At 41.4% G+C, this 20,297-nt stretch overlaps 1 protein-coding gene across 1 annotated transcript in view; it reads left to right on the top strand.

The window, feature by feature from the left end:
- Positions 1-5,343: 5,343 nt before the first annotated feature.
- LOC142657722 (dynein light chain Tctex-type protein 2B-like) overlaps positions 5,344-20,297 on the top strand; it is a 20,143-nt gene continuing 5,189 nt past the window's right edge. Inside the window, exons 1-4 of the mRNA XM_075833031.1 lie at positions 5,344-5,558; positions 9,814-9,919; positions 11,875-12,024; positions 13,902-13,976. Coding sequence (XP_075689146.1) covers positions 9,818-9,919; positions 11,875-12,024; positions 13,902-13,976 — 327 coding nt within the window. The 5' untranslated portion in view covers positions 5,344-5,558; positions 9,814-9,817. The remainder of the gene's footprint in view (positions 5,559-9,813; positions 9,920-11,874; positions 12,025-13,901; positions 13,977-20,297) is intronic.

The raw sequence follows: 20,297 nt of genomic DNA, 5'->3' as shown, positions 1-20,297 counted from the left end.
GATAAGAGTCACAGAGACGGAGCTGCTATAGAATTAATAATTCATCTGATGTCTGAATAGGAACTTGATCCCACTTTTCTCTCCACCCTCAATGTTCTGATGTGTATCGGGTGTCCCTGGATTTACGCTATCATACTCACTACCTGCATTAAATCACTGGGAGATATTCAGGGCTTACACTGATGGTGCAGTGGGCCGTAGATTCACAATGACCCTGTAGGTGAACCTTAAAGTGCAGTAAGAAGTTGCAGAATTGCTGTTGTGCGTTATAATCTTGTAATACACGACAATGGACAATTCCCGTTCATATCTACAGAGATAAGTAGCGCTACATTGGCACTACTTATCTTTTCCTGAGAATGCAATCTGCCATTGAAGAAAGTTCCTTCCCCTGTGCCAACCGCTGGTTGACTGACTCTCTGAAAAAAAACATAAACAAAAGTGCTCTGGCTCAGAAAAGTGGTTGTCACTTTTCACATCCACTTAACCATTACTACACACACATTAACTATTATAATACTGCGCCCTATGGACAACATCTATGGATCTGAAGGTGTAAGAGGTTACCCAAGTTCTTCCTAAATTTACAAAACTATTCAGTAATGTAATTCCTCCCAATAACAAAATTTTGATTTATCATTCCCAGGATGCCCCCATTATTTGCTATTAGGCAGGGTCTGGCCAGCACTCACATACAGCCGGGACCTTTGCCAAACATCTCATCTCAGGTTTCTCTGTAGCCAGACGTTCATTTACAACCACAGAATAGCTGCACTGACATTTTCTTTCTTATGAAACAATAATTAGTCTAAAACCTCAAAGGGAAATTTAAGGAAATTGTCATATTTATATAGCAGACTAATAGTTGCTGATTTATTTATTATTATAAATGTTTATTAATGTGTTCAGTAAATGGATACAGGGGGTCTAAAGTCCCCATCAGCCCGGGACATTTCCTGAGCTATTAACTCAGCTTTACTTTACTCATATTAACAGTCAGATGTGTAAGTGCTTGTCCACACGTAAGGGAATTGCTGCAGAAAATTTCTTCAGCAATTCCGTTGAAGTAGCAGACTTTCCTCTGCGGCAAAAATACAATTTTCTTGCTTTTTTGACTGCAGAAAATGCTGCGTATTTTGCTGTGTTTTCCACAATGTTGGGAGATGGTGACATCTCCTCTGAAAAACGCAGCAAATCAGTCCACTTTCCACAGCAGGAATTGACATGCTGCGATCTGGTGTTGTATTTATGTACTGAGCTTTGTTCTGGTGCTGTATTTATGTACTGAGCTTTGTTCTGGTGCTGTATTTATGTACTGAGCTTGGTTCTGGTGCTGTATTTATGTACTGAGCTTTGTTCTGGTGCGGTATTTATGTAGTGAGCTTCGTTCTGGTACTGTATATATGTATTGAGCTTGCTTCTGAAGCTGTAATTATACAGGATATATTTATAATAATAAAATTGCACAACTGTTTTCAATTCATTGTATATTTAATCAGAACCTGTCTGGTAGTTTTAAGACCTTAAACCGCCACCATGCGGTAATACATGACCTGACAATATTTCCAAACATTCCCTTGTATGTTTTTTCAGATGCAGCAAAATCTATAAAATCAACTTTTTAAAAACGGTGCATGCTATATGCTTTCCTGAAGAGTCACACAGTCCTGCCTCCAAACCCACCTTTCCATGCTTGATTGACATCCCCCTGGCTGTTATACATCACTACCAGTCTCCTCCAACTTTGTCAGATGTGCCATTGCCTTGTATTACTTGGGAACGCACCGTGCAGCGAGGTGTACCCAACCCAGCTTCATCGCTGCACCACGCATGCCAGGGGAGTACAAGGCAATGGCGCATCCGCCAAGAGTTGGAGGAGGCTGGTAGTGATGTAAAACAGCCAGGGGGATGTCAATCAAAATCTGGGGAAGAAACTTGAGGACAGTATCAAAAAAGTAGTGGTGTTTTTTTCATGCGAAAAAGACTCCTGCGGAGTTGAAACATAACTTTTGTCTGTGTATATCTGGGATGTGTTAATAAAACACCACTACTTTTTTGCCTCATGGATGCTATCCTCAAGTTTCTTCACCATTTAAAGAGGCTCTGTCACCAGATTTTGCAACCCCTATCTGCTATTGCAGCAGATCGGCGCTGCAATGTAGATTACAGTAACGTTTTTATTTTTAAAAAACGAGCATTTTTGGCCAAGTTATGACCATTTTTGTATTTATGCAAATGAGGCTTGCAAAAGTCCAACTGGGCGTGTTTAAAGTAAAAGTCCAAGTGGGCGTGTATTATGTGTGTTACATCTCGGCGTGTTTACTTCTTTTACTAGCTGGGCGTTCTGACGAATCAGCATCATCCACTTCTCTTCAGAACGCCCAGCTTCTGGCAGTGCAGACACACAGCGTGTTCTCGAGAGATCACGCTGTGACGTCACTCACTTCCTGCCCCAGGTCCTGCATCGTGTCGGCCACATCGGCACCAGAGGCTGCAGTTGATTCTGCAGCAGCATCAGCGTTTGCAGGTAAGTAGCTACATCGACTTACCTGCAAACGCCGATGCTGCTGCAGAATCAACTGTAGCCTCTGGTGCCGATGTGTCCTCGCTCGTCCGACACGATGCAGGACCTGGGGCAGGAAGTGAGTGACGACACAGCGTAATCTCTCGAGAACACGCTGTGTGTCTGCACTGCCAGAAGCTGGGCGTTGTGTAGAGAAGTGGATGATACTTCACGTCAGAACGCACAGCTAGTAAAAGAAGTAAACACGCCCAGATGTAACACACATAATACACGCCCAGTTGGACTTTTGCAAGCCTCATTTGCATAAATACAAAAATGGTCATAACTTGGCCAAAAATGCTCGTTTAAAAAAAATAAAAACGTTACTGTAATCTGCATTGCAGCGCCGATCTGCTGCAATAGCAGATAGGGGTTGCAAAATCTGGTGACAGAGCCTTTTTAAAGAATATCTGGATGGGATTTCTGTATACGGAATTTGCATCTCTTTTACTCTGAAGTAGGGAGTCCCTGATACAGTAAGTGCTGTGGAAATTTTTTTATACAATCAAAATCTGGGGGGTGCCATTTCAATTTCCGCCTCAGGCAGCAGAAAAACTAGAATCGGCACTGGGTACGTGTGAATTTACCCCTAGGGTATGTTGACATGGCTAACAAAAAATGGCTGTAAAATACGGAGCTGTTTTCAAAGGAAAACAGCCTCTGATTTTCAGCCGTTTTTTATGCACCAAGCGTTTTTTTACGGCCTTTTTTGGAGCTGTTTTTCTATTGAGACAATAAAAAATGGCTCCAGAAACGGCTTAAGGAGTGACATGCCCTTCTTTTTTACGGGGCGGTTTTTTTACGCACCGTTTTTACAAACTGCGTTTAAAAAAAACACCCCATGGGAACGAAACACAGTTTTCCCCATTGAAATCAATGGGCAGATGTTTGGAGGCGTTCAGCCCCACGTATTTTCAGCCGTTTTTCGGGACGTTTACGGCCAAAAAAACTGCTGAAAATAAGCTTTGTGAACATACCCTTGATCTCCAGACTTTACAGGTGAGGTGAAACGGGAACTCAAGACCCCCACACCAGTGATTGCGGGGCTCCCAGCAAATACACATTTATCAGATATCATGTGTCCTTAGTGGGAAAAATAATTTTTTTAAATACAAAACAAAGTTGATGCACATAGTAACAACTACAGTTTACTTTACTAAAAACAAATTCTGTTTCATTTATTTGGAATTTCGGCCTGCTGAAAGATGTAGGGTCATCTCTGCCATGAGGGCATCCTACGGATAAAATGATTTATGCTATGCTTTGGTGAAGGGTGTTCGAAATTCAAAAATGTAATATTATTACTATCAATGGAACAGAGATTATTTTATTATTGTCTGTGCTACATGTAAATGATATGGTACATATAACTGCTGCCGATGTATAATCTTCTATAAGTAGTATATTTAGGTGCTGTGTTTTCCACCTGGTGTTTGAAAATATTACTGCAGCATATTTTCAAAGGAAATGTATCATCAGAAAATGACACGTTACTATCCACATGAAAAAAAATCTTGAAATATTAACTTTAGTCAGTCACAGTAGGCTGACACTCTCTGTTTTCTGTATCTCACTTGTCAGCTTTGCTGTATACACTGGGATAGAATGAGCAGAGTCATCTCATTATCATTAGAGTGTGGACAAGTACTGTTTAAGGCCTAGATAAGGCAGGTCAGTAAAGGCCCTTTTACACCTGCCGATAAGCGGCCGGTGCATCGAGCGCTGATCAACGAGACATTGTTGATCGGTGCTCATTTGCTCCTGTCACACGAGCTATGGATGGGGACGAGCGGTCGTTACTCCGACACACACATCTACACTAAGCGCAACTCCATAGAAAGGCAGCTAACCTATCGGTACGGAAACTGTAAGTATGGCGGAGTATCCAGAGAAAACTCACACAATCATGGAAAGAAAATATAAATTCCATGAATAGGGGAAAATGCAAACAAAATCTGTCTGTATGTGACTCCTGCATGCATAAGGCTAAGGCACACAGTAACTTTGGCTGCGAAACAGGTTGCATGGCCAAAGATCACTGTGTGCACCTGCATGCATCGCACGTAATTAAAGTCAATGTGGCCGCGTTAAGACCCGTGGGTTGCCGCGACCCGAGAGTCGCAAGAAATCCAGCAGGTTTGGATTTCTTGCGAATGTCGGTTTACATTGTAGCCACATTGACTTTCATTACATGGGATTCACGCAGGGGCACACAGCAATCTCTTGGACTTGCGACCAGTGTCGAGGTTAAAGTTGCTAAGTAGCCCTAGCCTAATGTGAACTGAGAGCAGGTTGAATTTCGAGACTCCAATATTGAGAAATTCATGAAAACAAGTAACCCTTGGCAATGTTTAGACAGTTTTAGTATTAAGGACGTTTATAAACATGACTTTCTGGTGAGTTTGTGCACCTACAGCAGCAGTGTAAAGCATGGGGAAGAGAAAGATCAGCAGCCTGAGCTTCTCACAGTGGATATTAACGGTGCCTAATTGACGCATAATGGAGTTAGTCTGGTTCTATTGTGGTGTCCGTCCGAAATCTGCAATGGGGGCACCAAACAGGTGTGACCATAACCTTACCATCAGCATAACTCATGTCTTTAGCCGTTATATATCCCCCCAAAAAATAGGTAATTGAAAATGAGGAAAAGTCTTAGGTTTACTATGTGGTATGAGAATTCAGTAACCCCTTAATGGTCTAGTTGGCCCTCAGTTACAGAATCCTATTAATCACGTTCTTCATGTGTGCCCATAGCTCGCCTGTTATGTTGTTATGTTTGCAGAACCAGCAGCAGAATGAAGTCGTCAAAATAAAGTGTAATTGATAGCGAGTCAGAGCGTTGGAAACCTGTGTGTAAACATAGCAGAGTATTATACGCTTAGACCGGAGACGTCCAGCCTTCTTCGCCTCTCCTTACAGGGAGCTCTCAAGATCGGATGCTGTAAGGGGCTCATTTACAAGTAACAGCAGCGACAGGGGAACAGACTACAACCTGGTAAATCCTGCCCACAGCATCTGCCAATATAAAGGTTTAATTTCTAAAGACATTTTAATGAACTTGTGTATTTTGAGGATAGAACATGTATCAATATACTGCGGACGCTATGAAACATTGAATATCTGAATTATTATAAATAACATTATTACTATTCCTAAAAAGTGAGCTGGTTCCTCCATAACCTATCTGGTACTGCGGAGTCTCTTGTTGCACAGGTATAATGTTACTGTAGCGACCTATCTGAATGAAGTTGTCTTATCCTGACAGGTGGGCTCACATAATGTATTTATTATGTGCATTAAGAACCTCTCATTTATAAGTATAGTAAATATAGCAATAATGCAATATAAAGTCATTCAAATATTCCTCGTTTGCATATATCTTAGCACCCGCAGAGTTCAGCTACATTTTTGTGCTTGTTGTTTTTTGCATTGCGGTCACAGCAATAGAATTTTACCTTGTTAGGAGGAACAATGTATTTTATAAAGTTTGTTGGGTTTATTAAATATTGCGCTTATTGATGATTTGGGCGCCATGTTCCTCACAATGATGTGTAAAACTGTGAGGGATACAGTGCATTGACGATGCTTCAAAATCTAAGAAATTTCAGAATGATAGATGTGCTCCTCGACATAGGGCGGTATATCACCAGCAAGAAGAGTAGGATCCAGAATACACTAAAATAGAGTAAAACGGTGCACTAGGTAAAAAGGCCACCTACATTTAATGATTGAGTTTACTAATAAACACTTACATCCCAAGTGACCCCAGTTATAAAGTGTAGGACGTTATACCTAATGGGTAGTACCTTCTTGTCCAGGAGCTTTCCTAGTAATTTGCAGGAATCTATGACTGCAAATTATTATATGAACCCTACAGATCTGTCCTTCATTATTTTCTCACTAAATCCGACATAGCCTGAGATGTATGGCGCAAAATGTTAAGCGAACATGTAAAAAACCCTGTATACCTCCGACGGATGCCATCTATCAGCCATCGCCCATAAACCCCTATGTTAAAAAACCATATACGTCCCAGCCATCCAGTGAAAAATACGCATACGTTAAATGTATACATTTTTTGCATGGGAGTCTCTGGGCGACAGATGGCCAACAGATAGCCTGCATTGGGGGCATCTGTCGGTTATTCATCACCAATAGACTCTCATGTTAAAAAACTTCTACATTTAACGTATACTTCTTTTTACTGGATGGCTGTGACGGATGCCTCTGGCACACGCCATCTGTCGCTCACAGACTCCCATTTTTAAAAAAAAAATGTTTTTTTACTGGATGGCTTGAGATTGTGATGATTTGATTTCATGACAAATTACGTAACTTAGGCTCTGTGCACATCATGTTTTGGCCCTACATTTAGCGTGTACGTCAGGAAAACTCCCGACGTACACGCTAAACATGTCCATGGGGCTCTATTAGCCCAGCAGAGGGCAAAAGAGTGTCATTTTGGCCTTTGTCGGGCTGGTGTACATCAGTATACATTTTTTTAAGGGTGAAAGTAGACTACACTTTTCCATCCAGAGGGATCCTGAAAAAACTGTATACATTTTTTTAACATAGGAGTCTATGGGTGCGGTATGTCACTGTATGGCATACGTTACAGGATTACATTTGACGTATACATCACAGGATTTTCAAGTGCCTTTCATGACGTATACGTTACCTCTATAGACGATGTATTCGTTAAACTGATGACTAATAGTGGCATCTCTCGCCCATAGACTATGATAATTTCCATTCAACGTATTCAACGTATTCATCATGAACAGGGTCATGAGAGTTCCTGGAGTTTATTCTACAATCTGAAAACTATAGTGGCGGATGCCACTTTTAAGGCATCCGTCCAAGCCTACGTTTTTTAACGCAATTCAAGAAAAAGTAAGGGGGACCACATCTGTATATAAGAGAATGTAGCGGTTTTAGTCTTCAGCAGGACCATCTAGGTTTTGGATATTGTGTGTCTGTTTAAAGTGACAAGTCACAATAACAGGCTTTCGGGAAATCTGCGGTGCGCTTATGTGGGTGCAGAGGTGAAACTGAAACAGATCTCTAGTATGAGAAACCTAAAGAAGAACCCACCAGATCTGAACTTCCCATTTTCACATAAGCATGACATGGGAAGGATGGAGATGGGGTAATTGGGATTCATTCGATTTTGAGTCGAGTTAGACTTTGGGAATAAATTCTAATGCCTTCCTCTGTGCCCATTTGTGACATGAAATTTGGAGCATAAGCCTGGATACACCTTTGATTTTTTCAGTGAAAAGAAGTTAAAGAGTAACTAAACTTTTAAAGAACTTTTGACATTTCATAGTGACATGTCAGAAGTTTTGATCGGTGGGATTCAAGCACTGAGTTCCACACCGATCACTAAAACAAAGCAGCAGAAGCACTCGGGTGAGCTCTGTGCCGCTTCGTTCCTGATCGACTTTCCGCAGAATGGTGAACAGGCTCAATAAAAAGTCTACGAGTCCGTACACCGTTCCCTCGGCTGAGACCTACAGAACAGAAATAACACTATTGTATATACTGAAAAGGTTCACAAACTTTTGTTCATGTCAAATAATTTGTTTCATTTTTTGAACTGTGAGAAATTATGAAAATAAACAGTAATAATGTGTTACATTTTACAGAAAAATTTCATATTTAAGTTTGCTGCCTGCATAGGATGTTAACATTGATGGCCTATCCATATGGTCCAGGAGAAGGCCGTCATTATTAATGCCCCAGAGAAACCCTTTATTTTTGTACTAACAAAATTGCCATCAACTTATATACTATATGGAAAAATTTATTGGGACACCTACACATTACACCTACAGGAGCTTTTATGTCATCCCATTCCAAATCTAGTGACATTAATATGGAGTTGGTCCCCTCTTTGCAGCTAAAACGTCTTCTACTCTTCTGGGAAGGCTTTCTATGAGATTTTGGAAAATTTTGCCCATTCATCCAGAAGACCATTTGTCAAATGAGACACTGATGTTGTATGAGCGGGCCTGGCTCGCAATCCCTGTTCTAGTTCCTGTTGGATGGGGTTGAGGTCAGGACTCTGTGCGGCCAGTCAAGTTCTTCCACACCAAACTCCGCACCCATGTCTTTCTGGACCTTGCTTTGTGCACTGGGGCACAGTCATGCTGGAACTGAAACGGGCCAAACCCCAAACTGTTCCCACAAAGTTGGAAGCTACAATTGTCCAAAATGTCTTGGTGTGCTGAAGAATTAAGATTTCCCTTCACTGGAACTAAGGGGCCTAGGCCGAACCCTGAAAAACAACCCCATAACATTATCCCTCCTCCACCAAACTTTACAGCTGGCACAATGCAGTCAGGCAGGTAAAGTTCTGGCATTCACCAAACTTTACAGCTGGCAGAATGCGGTCAGGCAGGTAAAGTTCTCCTGGCAGTCACCAAACCCAGACTCGTCCATCAGACTGGCAGATAGAGAAGCGTGATTCATCTCTCCACAGAACACGTTTCCACTGCTCCAGAGTCCAGTGGCGGCGACTTTACACCACTCCATCCGACGCTTAGCATTGTGCTTGGTGATGTAAGGCTGGCATGCAGCTGCCCGGCCATGGAAACCCATGTCATGAAGCTCCCGGTGCACAGTTTTTGTGCTGATGTTAATGACAGAGGAGGTTTGTATCTCTGCAGTTATTGAGTCAGCAGAACGTTGGCGACTTTTATCCACTATGCGCCTCAGCACTTAGTGACACTGCTCTGTAACTTTACGTGGTCTGACTTTGTGGCTGAGTTGCTGTGGTTGCTAAAAGCTTGCACTTTGTAATAATACTACTCAGAGTTGATGGTGAAATATCTAGGAGGGATGAAATTTCACAAACTGACTTTTTACAACAGTGACATCCTATTACGGTACTGCACTGGAATTCAGTGAGCTCTTTAGAATGACCCATTCTTTCACAAATGTTTGTAAAGGCGACTGCATGGCTCGGTGCTGGATTTTATACACCTGTGGCAATGGGACTGAATGAAACACCAGAATTCAATGATTAAGAAGTGTGTCCCAATACTTTTGTCCATATTAGTGTGTATGGCATTGAGGCGGCCACGTGAATGAAGCCTTGGGCTTTATGTAGGACCAACCTTCAGTATAGTTAATTTTTAGGTTCATTTTTTTTTTCTTAAAGATTACTTTACCTAAGACCCTTTCTTACTAACATTTCAGGGAAAGAAAAGTATAAACTTTTGATGCTTTGTATTTGGATCCTCTAGAATTATGGACACCACAAGTGACAGCAAGAGACTCGGAGCAGTGAAACTATCACGTGTAACGTTTCGAGCAACAAATCGAGATAGTGATCCTACAGCTTTGAAAAATGTAAGATTACAGAACAGTATGTGTATCCCCATGTGTTCAGATGGTTGGGAGGTTCACATTGCAGCCACCTCAGGACTGTTGTGAGCAGCTCCTGGCAGCAATGGAGAAACCAGACGGTATAACTGTGCAGCCTCCGCCAGCAGTACAATGAGACAAAGAGGAAAAAAATGGGAGCATATTAGGATATTTTTGTTACATTGATCAGAGTGGATAGCTACTAACAATAGGGGATGAATGTATGATCACTGCAGTCCTACCACTGGGACCCCCACCGATCACAAGGGTCCTGTTTCCCTTGTTTGAATGGAGCTGCGGTCACACGTGCACACTACCACTCCATTTAATGTCTATGGGACTGATGGAGATAGCAAAGCACTTCATCAGTCCCATAGACACTAAATGGAGCGGGAGTGGGGGGTGACTGCCGCTTCATTCAAATGAGGGACACAGGACCCTCGTACTTTGCAATGTTTTTCGGCTGTGCAGCAGTCGGACTCCCCAGTGATCATACATTTATCACCCATCCTGTGGATTTTTGTAGGCATATTGCTATATCCACTAATCTGTTCCTATACCTGAGCTTCACTATATGTAGTAAAGCAGTGGTCTGGTATTTGACAACTCCTTAAATATTTTTGCTTAGGTGGTCCTGCTTAAGACCACCCTCTATTATCTAAAGCAAGGTTCGGCTACATGAGGAGTTTTCCCTAACTATAATCTGTTTTCTGAGGTTTGCAGATTGAGCCTATTCTCAGAAGACAAACAATAAGTATTCAGCTTGTCCATCCTCTGTGTAAGGGTATGTTCACACGGCGGGGGTCCGTAACGGCTGAAATTACGGGGATGTTTCAGCCTGAAAACATCCCCGTAATTTCAGCCGTACCGGCACGTGCAGGCGCTTGAACGCCGCGTCAATTACGGCCGTAATTAGCGCTGCTATTCATTGGAGTCAATGAATAGCGGCTCCAATTACGGCCAAAGAAGTGACAGGTCACTTCTTCTACGCGGGCGTCTATTTACGCGCCGTCATTTGACAGCGGCGCGTAAATATACGCCTCGTGTGAACAGACAAACGTCTGCCCATTGCTTTCAATGGGCAGATATTTGTCAGCGTTATTTTCAGACGTAATTCGGGGCAAAAACGCCCGAATTACGTCCGTAAATAGGCCGTGTGAACATACCCTAATAGATGTCAAGTATTAGGTCATTGATACTGTTGATCTTAATTACGTGTTGTCTGTAAGTAATTAGGTTGTTTAGTTTTGCATCATGATTTTGAGGGTGATTTTGCTAGTTTTAGTCGACTACGCTATTGCTTCCGGCAAAACGACGGGTCCGGTGCACAACAGACACAAACGGAAACCACGGGCATCGGATCCGTCACCATTGAAATCAATGGTGATACAAACGGAAACCTCTGGTTTCCGTTCCTGTCAGTTTGTGTCTGTTCAGGGTCCCGTTCTGACGGAAAGCTCAGACGGAACGTCAGAACGGGACCCCAACGCAGATGTGAACAGAGCCTTAGATGTTGAAGAGAAATAATGTGTTTATTATTTTTAATATTTATAAAATGTTGGAATTTATTTTTAAAACTTCCCTGGGGGCACACACTTACTTCCTGTATTGCATGTGTAGACCGTGCAGCAGGCTGTGTGCGCTTTGTGGCAGCTGCAATGAACAGGAGTTAAAGGGGTAATCTGGGTTTTCATTGACAGGCTTTCCTCAGGATAGGCCCACCTGCGCTGATCAGCTGTTTGAAGTGGTTTTGCACGGTTTTCCTGCTTTATTATTAGATTGCTCCCATTCTAAAGGAAGCAGTTAAGAAAAATATGCATTAAGACACTGGAGCAAATCTACTACTACTGCTTTACATTGTGATGCTGGAGAAATGCAGCTAAATGTGAATACTTGGGGCTCCTATAATGAACGATTCATCAGTACTTTGTCCACTTAAGCCTACAGTTGCCCAAAGCTCCAGGGGAACCGCAAATGTGAAACCACCACCAAGTGAAGGATCTTCAAAACCTACAGAAACAAAAAGACCTACACAATCCATCAGCATGTCAGGTCTCCTGGCAGCTCAACGAATGACACTGAGACTTAAGGTAAAATAGTCAGCACTCTACCATACAAGAAAAGGAATATTACATTATGGATAATTCATCTTCTATTGTAAGTTAAAGGGGTTTTCCCATGAGGGCCATTTATGAAATATACACAGGATATGTCATAAATGTCAGGTATGTGCAGGTCCCAGAGGTGGGACTCTCACCTATCTCTACAACGGGGCCCCCTCAACCCCGTTCTAGCTTTTTGTGCTCACGCTGACTCCCGGCCTTACTGATTACATGGTCGGGAGTTACGGAAACAGCATAACTCGCTGAGCTGCACTGTTTCCATAACTCCCATAGAACTGAATGGTAGTTACAGAAACAGCGTAGCTCGCATGCTACGTTCCTTCGGTAACTGCCATTCACTACTATGGGTGTTACGGAAACAGCGTAGCTCAGCGAGTCACGCTGTTCCCGTAACTCTCGACCATGTAATCAGTAAGGCCGGGAGTCAGCGTGAGCACAAAAAGCTAGAACGGGGTTGAGGGGGCCCCGTTGTAGAGATAGATGCGGGTCCCACCTCTGGGACCTGCAAATACATGACATTTATGACATATCCTGTGGATATAATCCAAAAAATTCAATATTTGAAGCAGCACAAATCCCGTTATCAGGAGCGGTGTCACGCTGTAGGATCAGACAAACCCAGTCTGACGTAATATAATCTTCAGAAAAAGCGTGGTGAACAGCAGCTTGTCACGGGTCGAAACGTTGCCATTTTTTTACTGGATGTTTGACTAATAAAATAACTTATTGATTGAAACTTGGGAGACGTGTGCTGCTGTTCACCACGCTTTTTCCGAATATCCTGTTGATATGTCATAAATGTCCCTCATGGGAAAGCCCCCTTAAGGACAGCAGAAGTCATTGAGGAACTCTGCAGATATAAAGGTCAAATGGAGAAAACTAAATGTATTAAGGTGTCAACAGATATGAGACAGATAGATCTGAGATAGATATAAGATAGATAAATAGATGGATATGAGATAGATGGATAGATATTGCCATGACTACCTTGAAGAAAGTACAGGCCTTTAAACCCAGTTACATATAGCTTTCCTTCCATATTTGCGTGAATATCTGCTTTTTATTGTAAATTTGCAACCAGTTCTAAAGCAGGCATTTACAACCTGTCTTTCAGTGCAGAGCTACATTCACAAACCTGCCGGCTTCAGAGCTGAAATCTCTCAACATTCTTTGCTGGCTCAACGTCTGCATAGATTTTGCTCTGGTGATTTGCATTCTGGAAAGACACATCTTTACACCATGGAATGTCCACTAATCGGACGACAAAAAACCTTTGTTGTGCATCCGTGTGTCATCAGGACTCACGGAGCCACAACAATTCACCAGTACTGGTTAACCTGCAAATCCGGACCGTAAAATGACTTGTCCTGAGTTTTTGCGCTCCGGATTTGCGGCCCCCACACGGATCCGTGAAAACCACGGTCATGTGCATGGAGCCATAGAAATTAATGGGTCCGTAATTTATTGGCAAAAATGCAGATAAATTGCGGCCGCAAAAGCACAGTGTGCATGAGGCCTAACTGTCCCACTGCTATGTAGAAGGTTAGATAAGTTACTAGGAGATTCTCTATTCGACAAGTTTGCTATTTCCAATAACAACTAGTAGAATTGTGAATACAGCTCTGGGATATAATACAGGCTGTGACACAGGATAGAAAAGTAATGTAATGTATTCACAATGTGACTCAACTTGATACATAGATTACATCTATAAAATAAACTGTAAAATGCTACTTCAGCGCAGTTCAAGTATTTTTTTTGCTAAGTATATCATGCTGACCCTATTTTAAGGAACGTGTATATAGACGGTCTAATTGCAATAATGCTTGTCAAAAATCTTACAGAATCAAGCAGCACTGAGGAGAAAGGCCAGAGCCCGCACACCAAACCGCAAGCCCATCACCATCATCAATGAACAGGTAAGGCCTTTTACTTAAAGGGTAAATAAATTTTTTTTAAACTTTTGACATGTCAGAAGTTTTGATCGGTGGGGATCCGAGCACTGAGACTCCTACCGATAACCAAAACAAAGCTGCAGAAACGCTCAGATGAGCGCTGTGCTGCTTTGAAAGCCAAGCAAGAAGTGTGGGGACTCGTATACTTTTAATTGAGCCCATACACCACCCCGAGGAAAGCTGATCAAAAATGAAGCGGCACAGCTCTCACCCAAGCGCCTCTGCGGCTTTATTATAATAATCGGTGAGGGTCTCCGTGCTTGGACCCCCACCGATCAAAACTTCTGACATGTCAAAAGTTTTTTAAAAGTTTAGTTACCCTTTAAGTGACCCATTATTGTTATGTAGAGCATCTACAACTGTCATAATAGAGGTCCCAGCACTCCTTTCAATTAATAAGTAGCTGCCGTGATTGGCAATTTCTCAATTCAAATCGGGGCTTAAAGGAACAGTGTCACAAATTTTTTTTTTTTTATATCAGTTTTATGTTAGGGTTTTATTAAAAACGTTTATATTTATTTGTGTGTTTGTGTGTTATTTTTTTCTATTTTTACACTTTTTCTTCCCTATGGGGGCTGCCATTTTTTTTTCCATTTCTGTATGTGTCGATTAACGACATATACAGACATGGAATACGGCAGCTCCAGTCCCATAGGGAATGCGAACGGGGCCCGTTCCATCCACTATGGTGTACGCCGTGTGTGTGGGAACGGCGCATGCGCCGCTCCCACACAGTCCAATTTGAAATGCGCGCCGTCCGGCGCCATTTTCCTGTGGACCGGAAGTCGCGGCCGGACAGTAAGATTACTACTTCCGGTCGCGGCTTCCGGACTTGTGCACATGGAGCAGCGGCAGCAGACGGAGCGAACGGACCGGAGGGAGCGGCGGCGACTGGAGCAGGTAAGTGATTTCTATGTATGTTCGTGTTTCAGTGTGTGTTTACTAGTGTATGTAAACCTTCTACACTGTGTGTTAGCTCAAAAAATGGCGACACACAGTGTAGGAGGTTTGACCGTTCAATCCCCTCGTTTCTCCCGGCACTAGCCAGGATAAAGAAGGGGGGGGGATTCTGAGAGCTCACTAGAGCGAGGGATTTTTTCCCAATTTTGCAGCATAAAGCAATGTGGTTGCTTTACCACATGCAATGCTGCAATTTTGGGAATTGCTCCATCTAGTGACCAGTGCTGGGAAATATTATAAATTGAATCCAATTTATAATATTTCCTGACTCGTGAAAAAAAATAAAAAAAATGAGAACAATGTTTAATCACCTACACACTAATTGTTTAACTAAAAAAAAAATACATGTTTTGCTGGCAACACATTCCCTTTAATAGGATAATATAAGGGCTTTATGGGATAACATTAAAAAGACAATACACTGCAATATATAAGTTCTGTAGTGTACCATGCAAGCAATCAAACATTCAATCACATGCTCAAGCCACCTAGAACTATAAAAATGTAAAAATAAGTTAAATAGAGTTTAAAAGAGTATATACAATATATATATATAAAAAAATAAAAAACACCCACACATTAAAAGTAAAAAAATACCTTTTACCATTTTTTTTTCAAAAGAATGTAAATAATAAAAAATATACATAACTGGTATTGCCGCGTCAATAACAATCCGAACTACTAAAATATAATGTTATTTATCCCGCACGGTGAACACCGTGAAAACAACAAATAAAATGCCAGAATTGCTATTTTTTTTGTCACCTCGACAACCCAAATTTTTTTTTGTAAAAACTTATAAAAATGTACCCCAAAATGGTACCAATAAAAACTATAGCTTGCACCGCAAGAATAAGCCGCATACTACCTTATACTATAAATGGAAGTAACACACCACCCACTGAGATTCAGAGGCACACGACAGGGTTGCCCATTATCACCCCTTTTATTCAACCTCTCCATAGACCCCTTTCCTGGACACTTTGGGGGGATACAAGTTGAGGGGATAGACGTTGGTCCCGCTGAACTGAAGCTCTCAGCTTTTGCAGATGATATACTGTTATATATCACCAATCCAAGAACCTCCCTTGACATGTTACTATTTGATATGATCAAATTTGGCTCCATATTGGGTTTTAAAATTAACACAACTAAGTCAGAAGCACTACTTCTAAAAGGCCCTGCAAATCCATCTTGGGCCCCTGGATATGACTTTCACTGGAACACCACTTCTATTACCTACTTAGGTATCCAAATTACTAGATCCCCCAGTCTCCTATACAAGCAGAATATAGGAACTTTCATCTCCTATCTGGGGTCCCAACTTACCACATGGCGAGGCTTCACACTCTCCTTTCTAGGAAGGGCAAATCTCCTGAAAATGGTAATATTTCCCTAAGCTATTATATATTTTTCCATCTCTCCCAGTTTTTCTAAAACCACGGGACATTAAGGTCATCAATGGGTTGTTTCGCTGTTTCATTTGGAACCACAAACGACCACGAATTGGATTACACATTCTGCAACACAAAACAAATGGGGGTATAAACTTCCCGTACATACAGCGTTACAACATAGCCGCCCAAATACGCATTGTGGGAGACTGGTTTCAGAAAACCTCTGTATACACGGATAGCATATTAGAGGGTTAATATTTCCCTCATATATCGTTGACTAACCTTCTACATACCCCATACTCAGAACTTCCTGAGGATGTTACAAAAAAACCTTTATTGTTCACAACATGGAAATCTTGGACCAAGAGAAGACAGTTACGGTCACTTAATTTGAGAAACTCCCTATCCCTGCAATTCCTGAAAAATCCTACTTTTCAGCATGGTCAGCCGCCCCCAATATTCAAACTCTGGCACTCTGGAGGCCTAAGTAGCGTTGGGAAACTAGTGGATAAGTCCAGGAGACCTTTAACGAATTAAGATTGGAACACGATGTAGTGGGTTCACACCCGTTTTACTATTTACAAGCCCACAGCTAAATCACTAAGATACTACATCACATGACGGATAGGGATTGGGATGATCCCTTTTTGGCACTGAAACCAGCCAGACAACATTCCCCTAAACTAATAACGACATACTACCAACTACTTTGCCATAAATGTGATTACTCTAAATCTAAAGCGGGAATGATCTGTTGGACCACTCTACTAACTGACATTACGGTGGACGATATTTTAGTTGCATTACAAACGGCAAATAAATACCTACCATCAGCGATGTATTGGGAAATGGCATATAAAATAACTCATAGAGCTTACATCTCTCCACATAGAGGTTTTATGATAGGCAACACCACAGATCATTCTTGTCCCAAATGCTCCTCGCCCAAGGCAGATTTACTCCACTGTTTCTGGTTGTGTCCCCAAGTAAGAATATTCTGGAAACAAATACAATCTTTTCTCACCAATAACCTGCTACACTCTTGTCCAAATGCAGATGTGTGGAGCTTATTTGGTATGGTCCCACCTGAACATAACATAATCCTACATGAGAAAAAGCTCTATTTATTTCAGCAGCAGCATGTAAAACTATACTCCACTGCTGGATCTCACCCTCCCCGCCTACTATTAGACTCTTCCTTGGAAAGTTATCCTACCTCTATCGTATGGACTGGAAAGAAGCCTCCTTGTCCAATAACAGAAAGTAAAACACTTCTTCAAAATCTGGAACAAATTTATAACCCTTCTCCCCGATAGGATCAAGCTTAAATTAAAATCTTGCTTTGGCCCTACTACTTGGTATTTGGAGCAGACTCTCTTGCGTTCCCCACCGATTAGGATAAGATGGAATCAATATACTTGGGGTGATGACCCAACACTTTGGACCAGGAATGGGCTCGGATGTCCCATCAATGTCCCCCCCTTCCCCCTGTATTGATAATATGCTGATCTATATTGTCCATGGCAAGTTGTGTTCCATCAGATTAGATTTTGGATTGACTGTCATTAGTAGAATGTACAAAATAACTCTGAACATGTTATTATGGAAATGGACATTCTGAAATATATTACTGTGTTTGTCTCTCCCCCCCCCCCCCCTTACCCATTTTCCCTCTGTATCCCTTCTTGAAAAAGTTTAAAATGTATCAACAAATAATTAAAATAGTTATGGGTCTCAGAATATGGCAACCAAATACATTTTAAAGGCTATGTAAACGATTATATATATATATATATATATATATATATATATATATATATATATATATATATATATAAAACAACGTATCAGAGGTTTTTAGACAACTTTTTAATTGTTTTCTTATAAAAAAATAATTTTTGAGATATAGCTTCTATGTTTCCTAAAACCCAAATCGATTCAGCGGTACACAGGGCTTTCGTGACAGCGGGATTCCAGCTGTAATCGATCACATCTTAGTTCATAGCTCAGAAGTGATCAATAACAGGTGGATCCCTGTCACAGAAGCCGTCAGTGTCACTGACCTGACGGATTCAGGTTTAGCGCAAGATACAGCTTCTATGTATCCAGGATCCGTAGACGCCGTATCTCAAAAAGTTTATATATATTTTTTTTTAAACAATTAAAAAGTTGTCTAAAAGCCTAATACAGTTTTTATAAAAAAAAGTGCTCAAAGGTTTACATAGCCTTTAACAAACTATTTTTACTTTGTAAAAGTAGTAAAACATAACAGAAAAACCTATATAAATTTGGTATCACCGTAATGGTACTGACCCACAGAACAAAGTTGACATGTCATTTTTACCGCGTGATAAATGCCATAAAAACAAAACCAATGGCGGAATTGCAGTATATTTTCTATCCACCTCACAAAAAAAAGTTACATGTTTTTCAGTACATTATATTGCACATTAAATGATTCCATTAAAAGATACAACTTGTCCTGAAAAAAAAAAAAAAGCTCTCCTACAGCTATGTCGAAGGAAAAATAAAAAACGTATGACTCTTGGAAGGCGAGGATGAAAAAACTAAAATGAAAAAACTAAAACTGTCTGCGGCATTAAGGGGTTAAGTATGTACACAGACGCAGGTCAATGATTTACAATGATCATACAATAAACGGCAGCGTGCCATCTTATCTGTCGAGTTCACAGCGCAACCACGGACGGTGATGTAGCTCTTTTCTTGCTTCTTCCACAGAATACTTGAATCTTTATTTGTACGTTGCAGCACGATGACAAACAATGGTCAACCACATTCCATAAGGAGTGCGGGAGTGCCCAGTGTTTGTCGTGTATACAAATGAGTTAAATCGCATTGGTAAAGTGTGTTTGCACGAAAAGTCCACATTACATAGAACAATTGTGTACACAGTAGCGGCCTCTTCCTTATACAATGCACGCTCAAAAACATAAAAGGCTGCCTATTACGAAGGAAGTGGTTTCAAAACTGCAATGTAACATTTCTACATATCTGAAATATATGATCACTAAGTAACATCACAATGTTATCTTCAAAAGGCCCTACACCACCATACAGATCCAATGTATGACGTCCGTCACTTTAGGGTATGTGCACACACAAAATTAAAAACGTCTGAATATACGGAGCTGTTTTCAAGGGAAAACAGCTCCTGATTTTCAGCCGTTTTTTAAGCCACTCTCGATTTTCACAGCGTTTTTTACGGCCATTTTTGGAGCTTATTTTCTAGTCAATGAAAAACGGCTCCAAAAACTTCCCAAGAAGTGACATGCACTTCTTTTTCGCAGGCGTCTTTTTACGTGCCGTTTTTGGAAAACGAGTGCTAAAAAAACGCCCCGTCGGAACAGAACGCTGTATTTCCCATTGTAATCAATGGGCAGATGTTTGGAGGCGTTCTGCTTTAGTTTTTTCAGGTGTTTTTTGAGGCGTAAATGACCCGAAATACGCCTGAAGACACTCCATGTGAACATACCCTTAAAGTCGTCATGACTACTAGCCTAGCATCTGGGTGGTCCTGGTTTGAGATGCAGAGCCAATCTCATTTCTCTGTCTGCTACCTATCAGGGCCAAGAGTGTAGTATTTGAATCTGTTCAGTTTTCTCATTGTTGCTTGTGATTCTCTTGTGTATGCATGTTCTGATCAAGCTCATGGTTACACCCTGTATCACCTTGACTGTTTGGATTCTTTGAACTCGACTTCAGCTTGTCTTTGAATTTACACTCCGCTCACTGATTTGAACTTTAAGTATCTCCTGGTTTTGTACTCCCGTGTAAGCCCATGCTTGCTGATTAACGCTCTCGCTTGTCTGGTTATCCGTTCTGTCTGGAGTTGCACCTCCTGTCCAACACTGTATTCTGTAAAAGCAACCTGGGTTCTATGCAGCCAAATCCAACCTTCCTTGCAGTG

The sequence above is a fragment of the Rhinoderma darwinii genome, chromosome 7 (assembly GCF_050947455.1).
Source record: "Rhinoderma darwinii isolate aRhiDar2 chromosome 7, aRhiDar2.hap1, whole genome shotgun sequence".
Lineage (NCBI taxonomy): Eukaryota > Metazoa > Chordata > Amphibia > Anura > Rhinodermatidae > Rhinoderma > Rhinoderma darwinii.
Note: the sequence above shows the minus strand (reverse complement) of the source record. Positions and strands in the feature narration are given on the sequence as shown.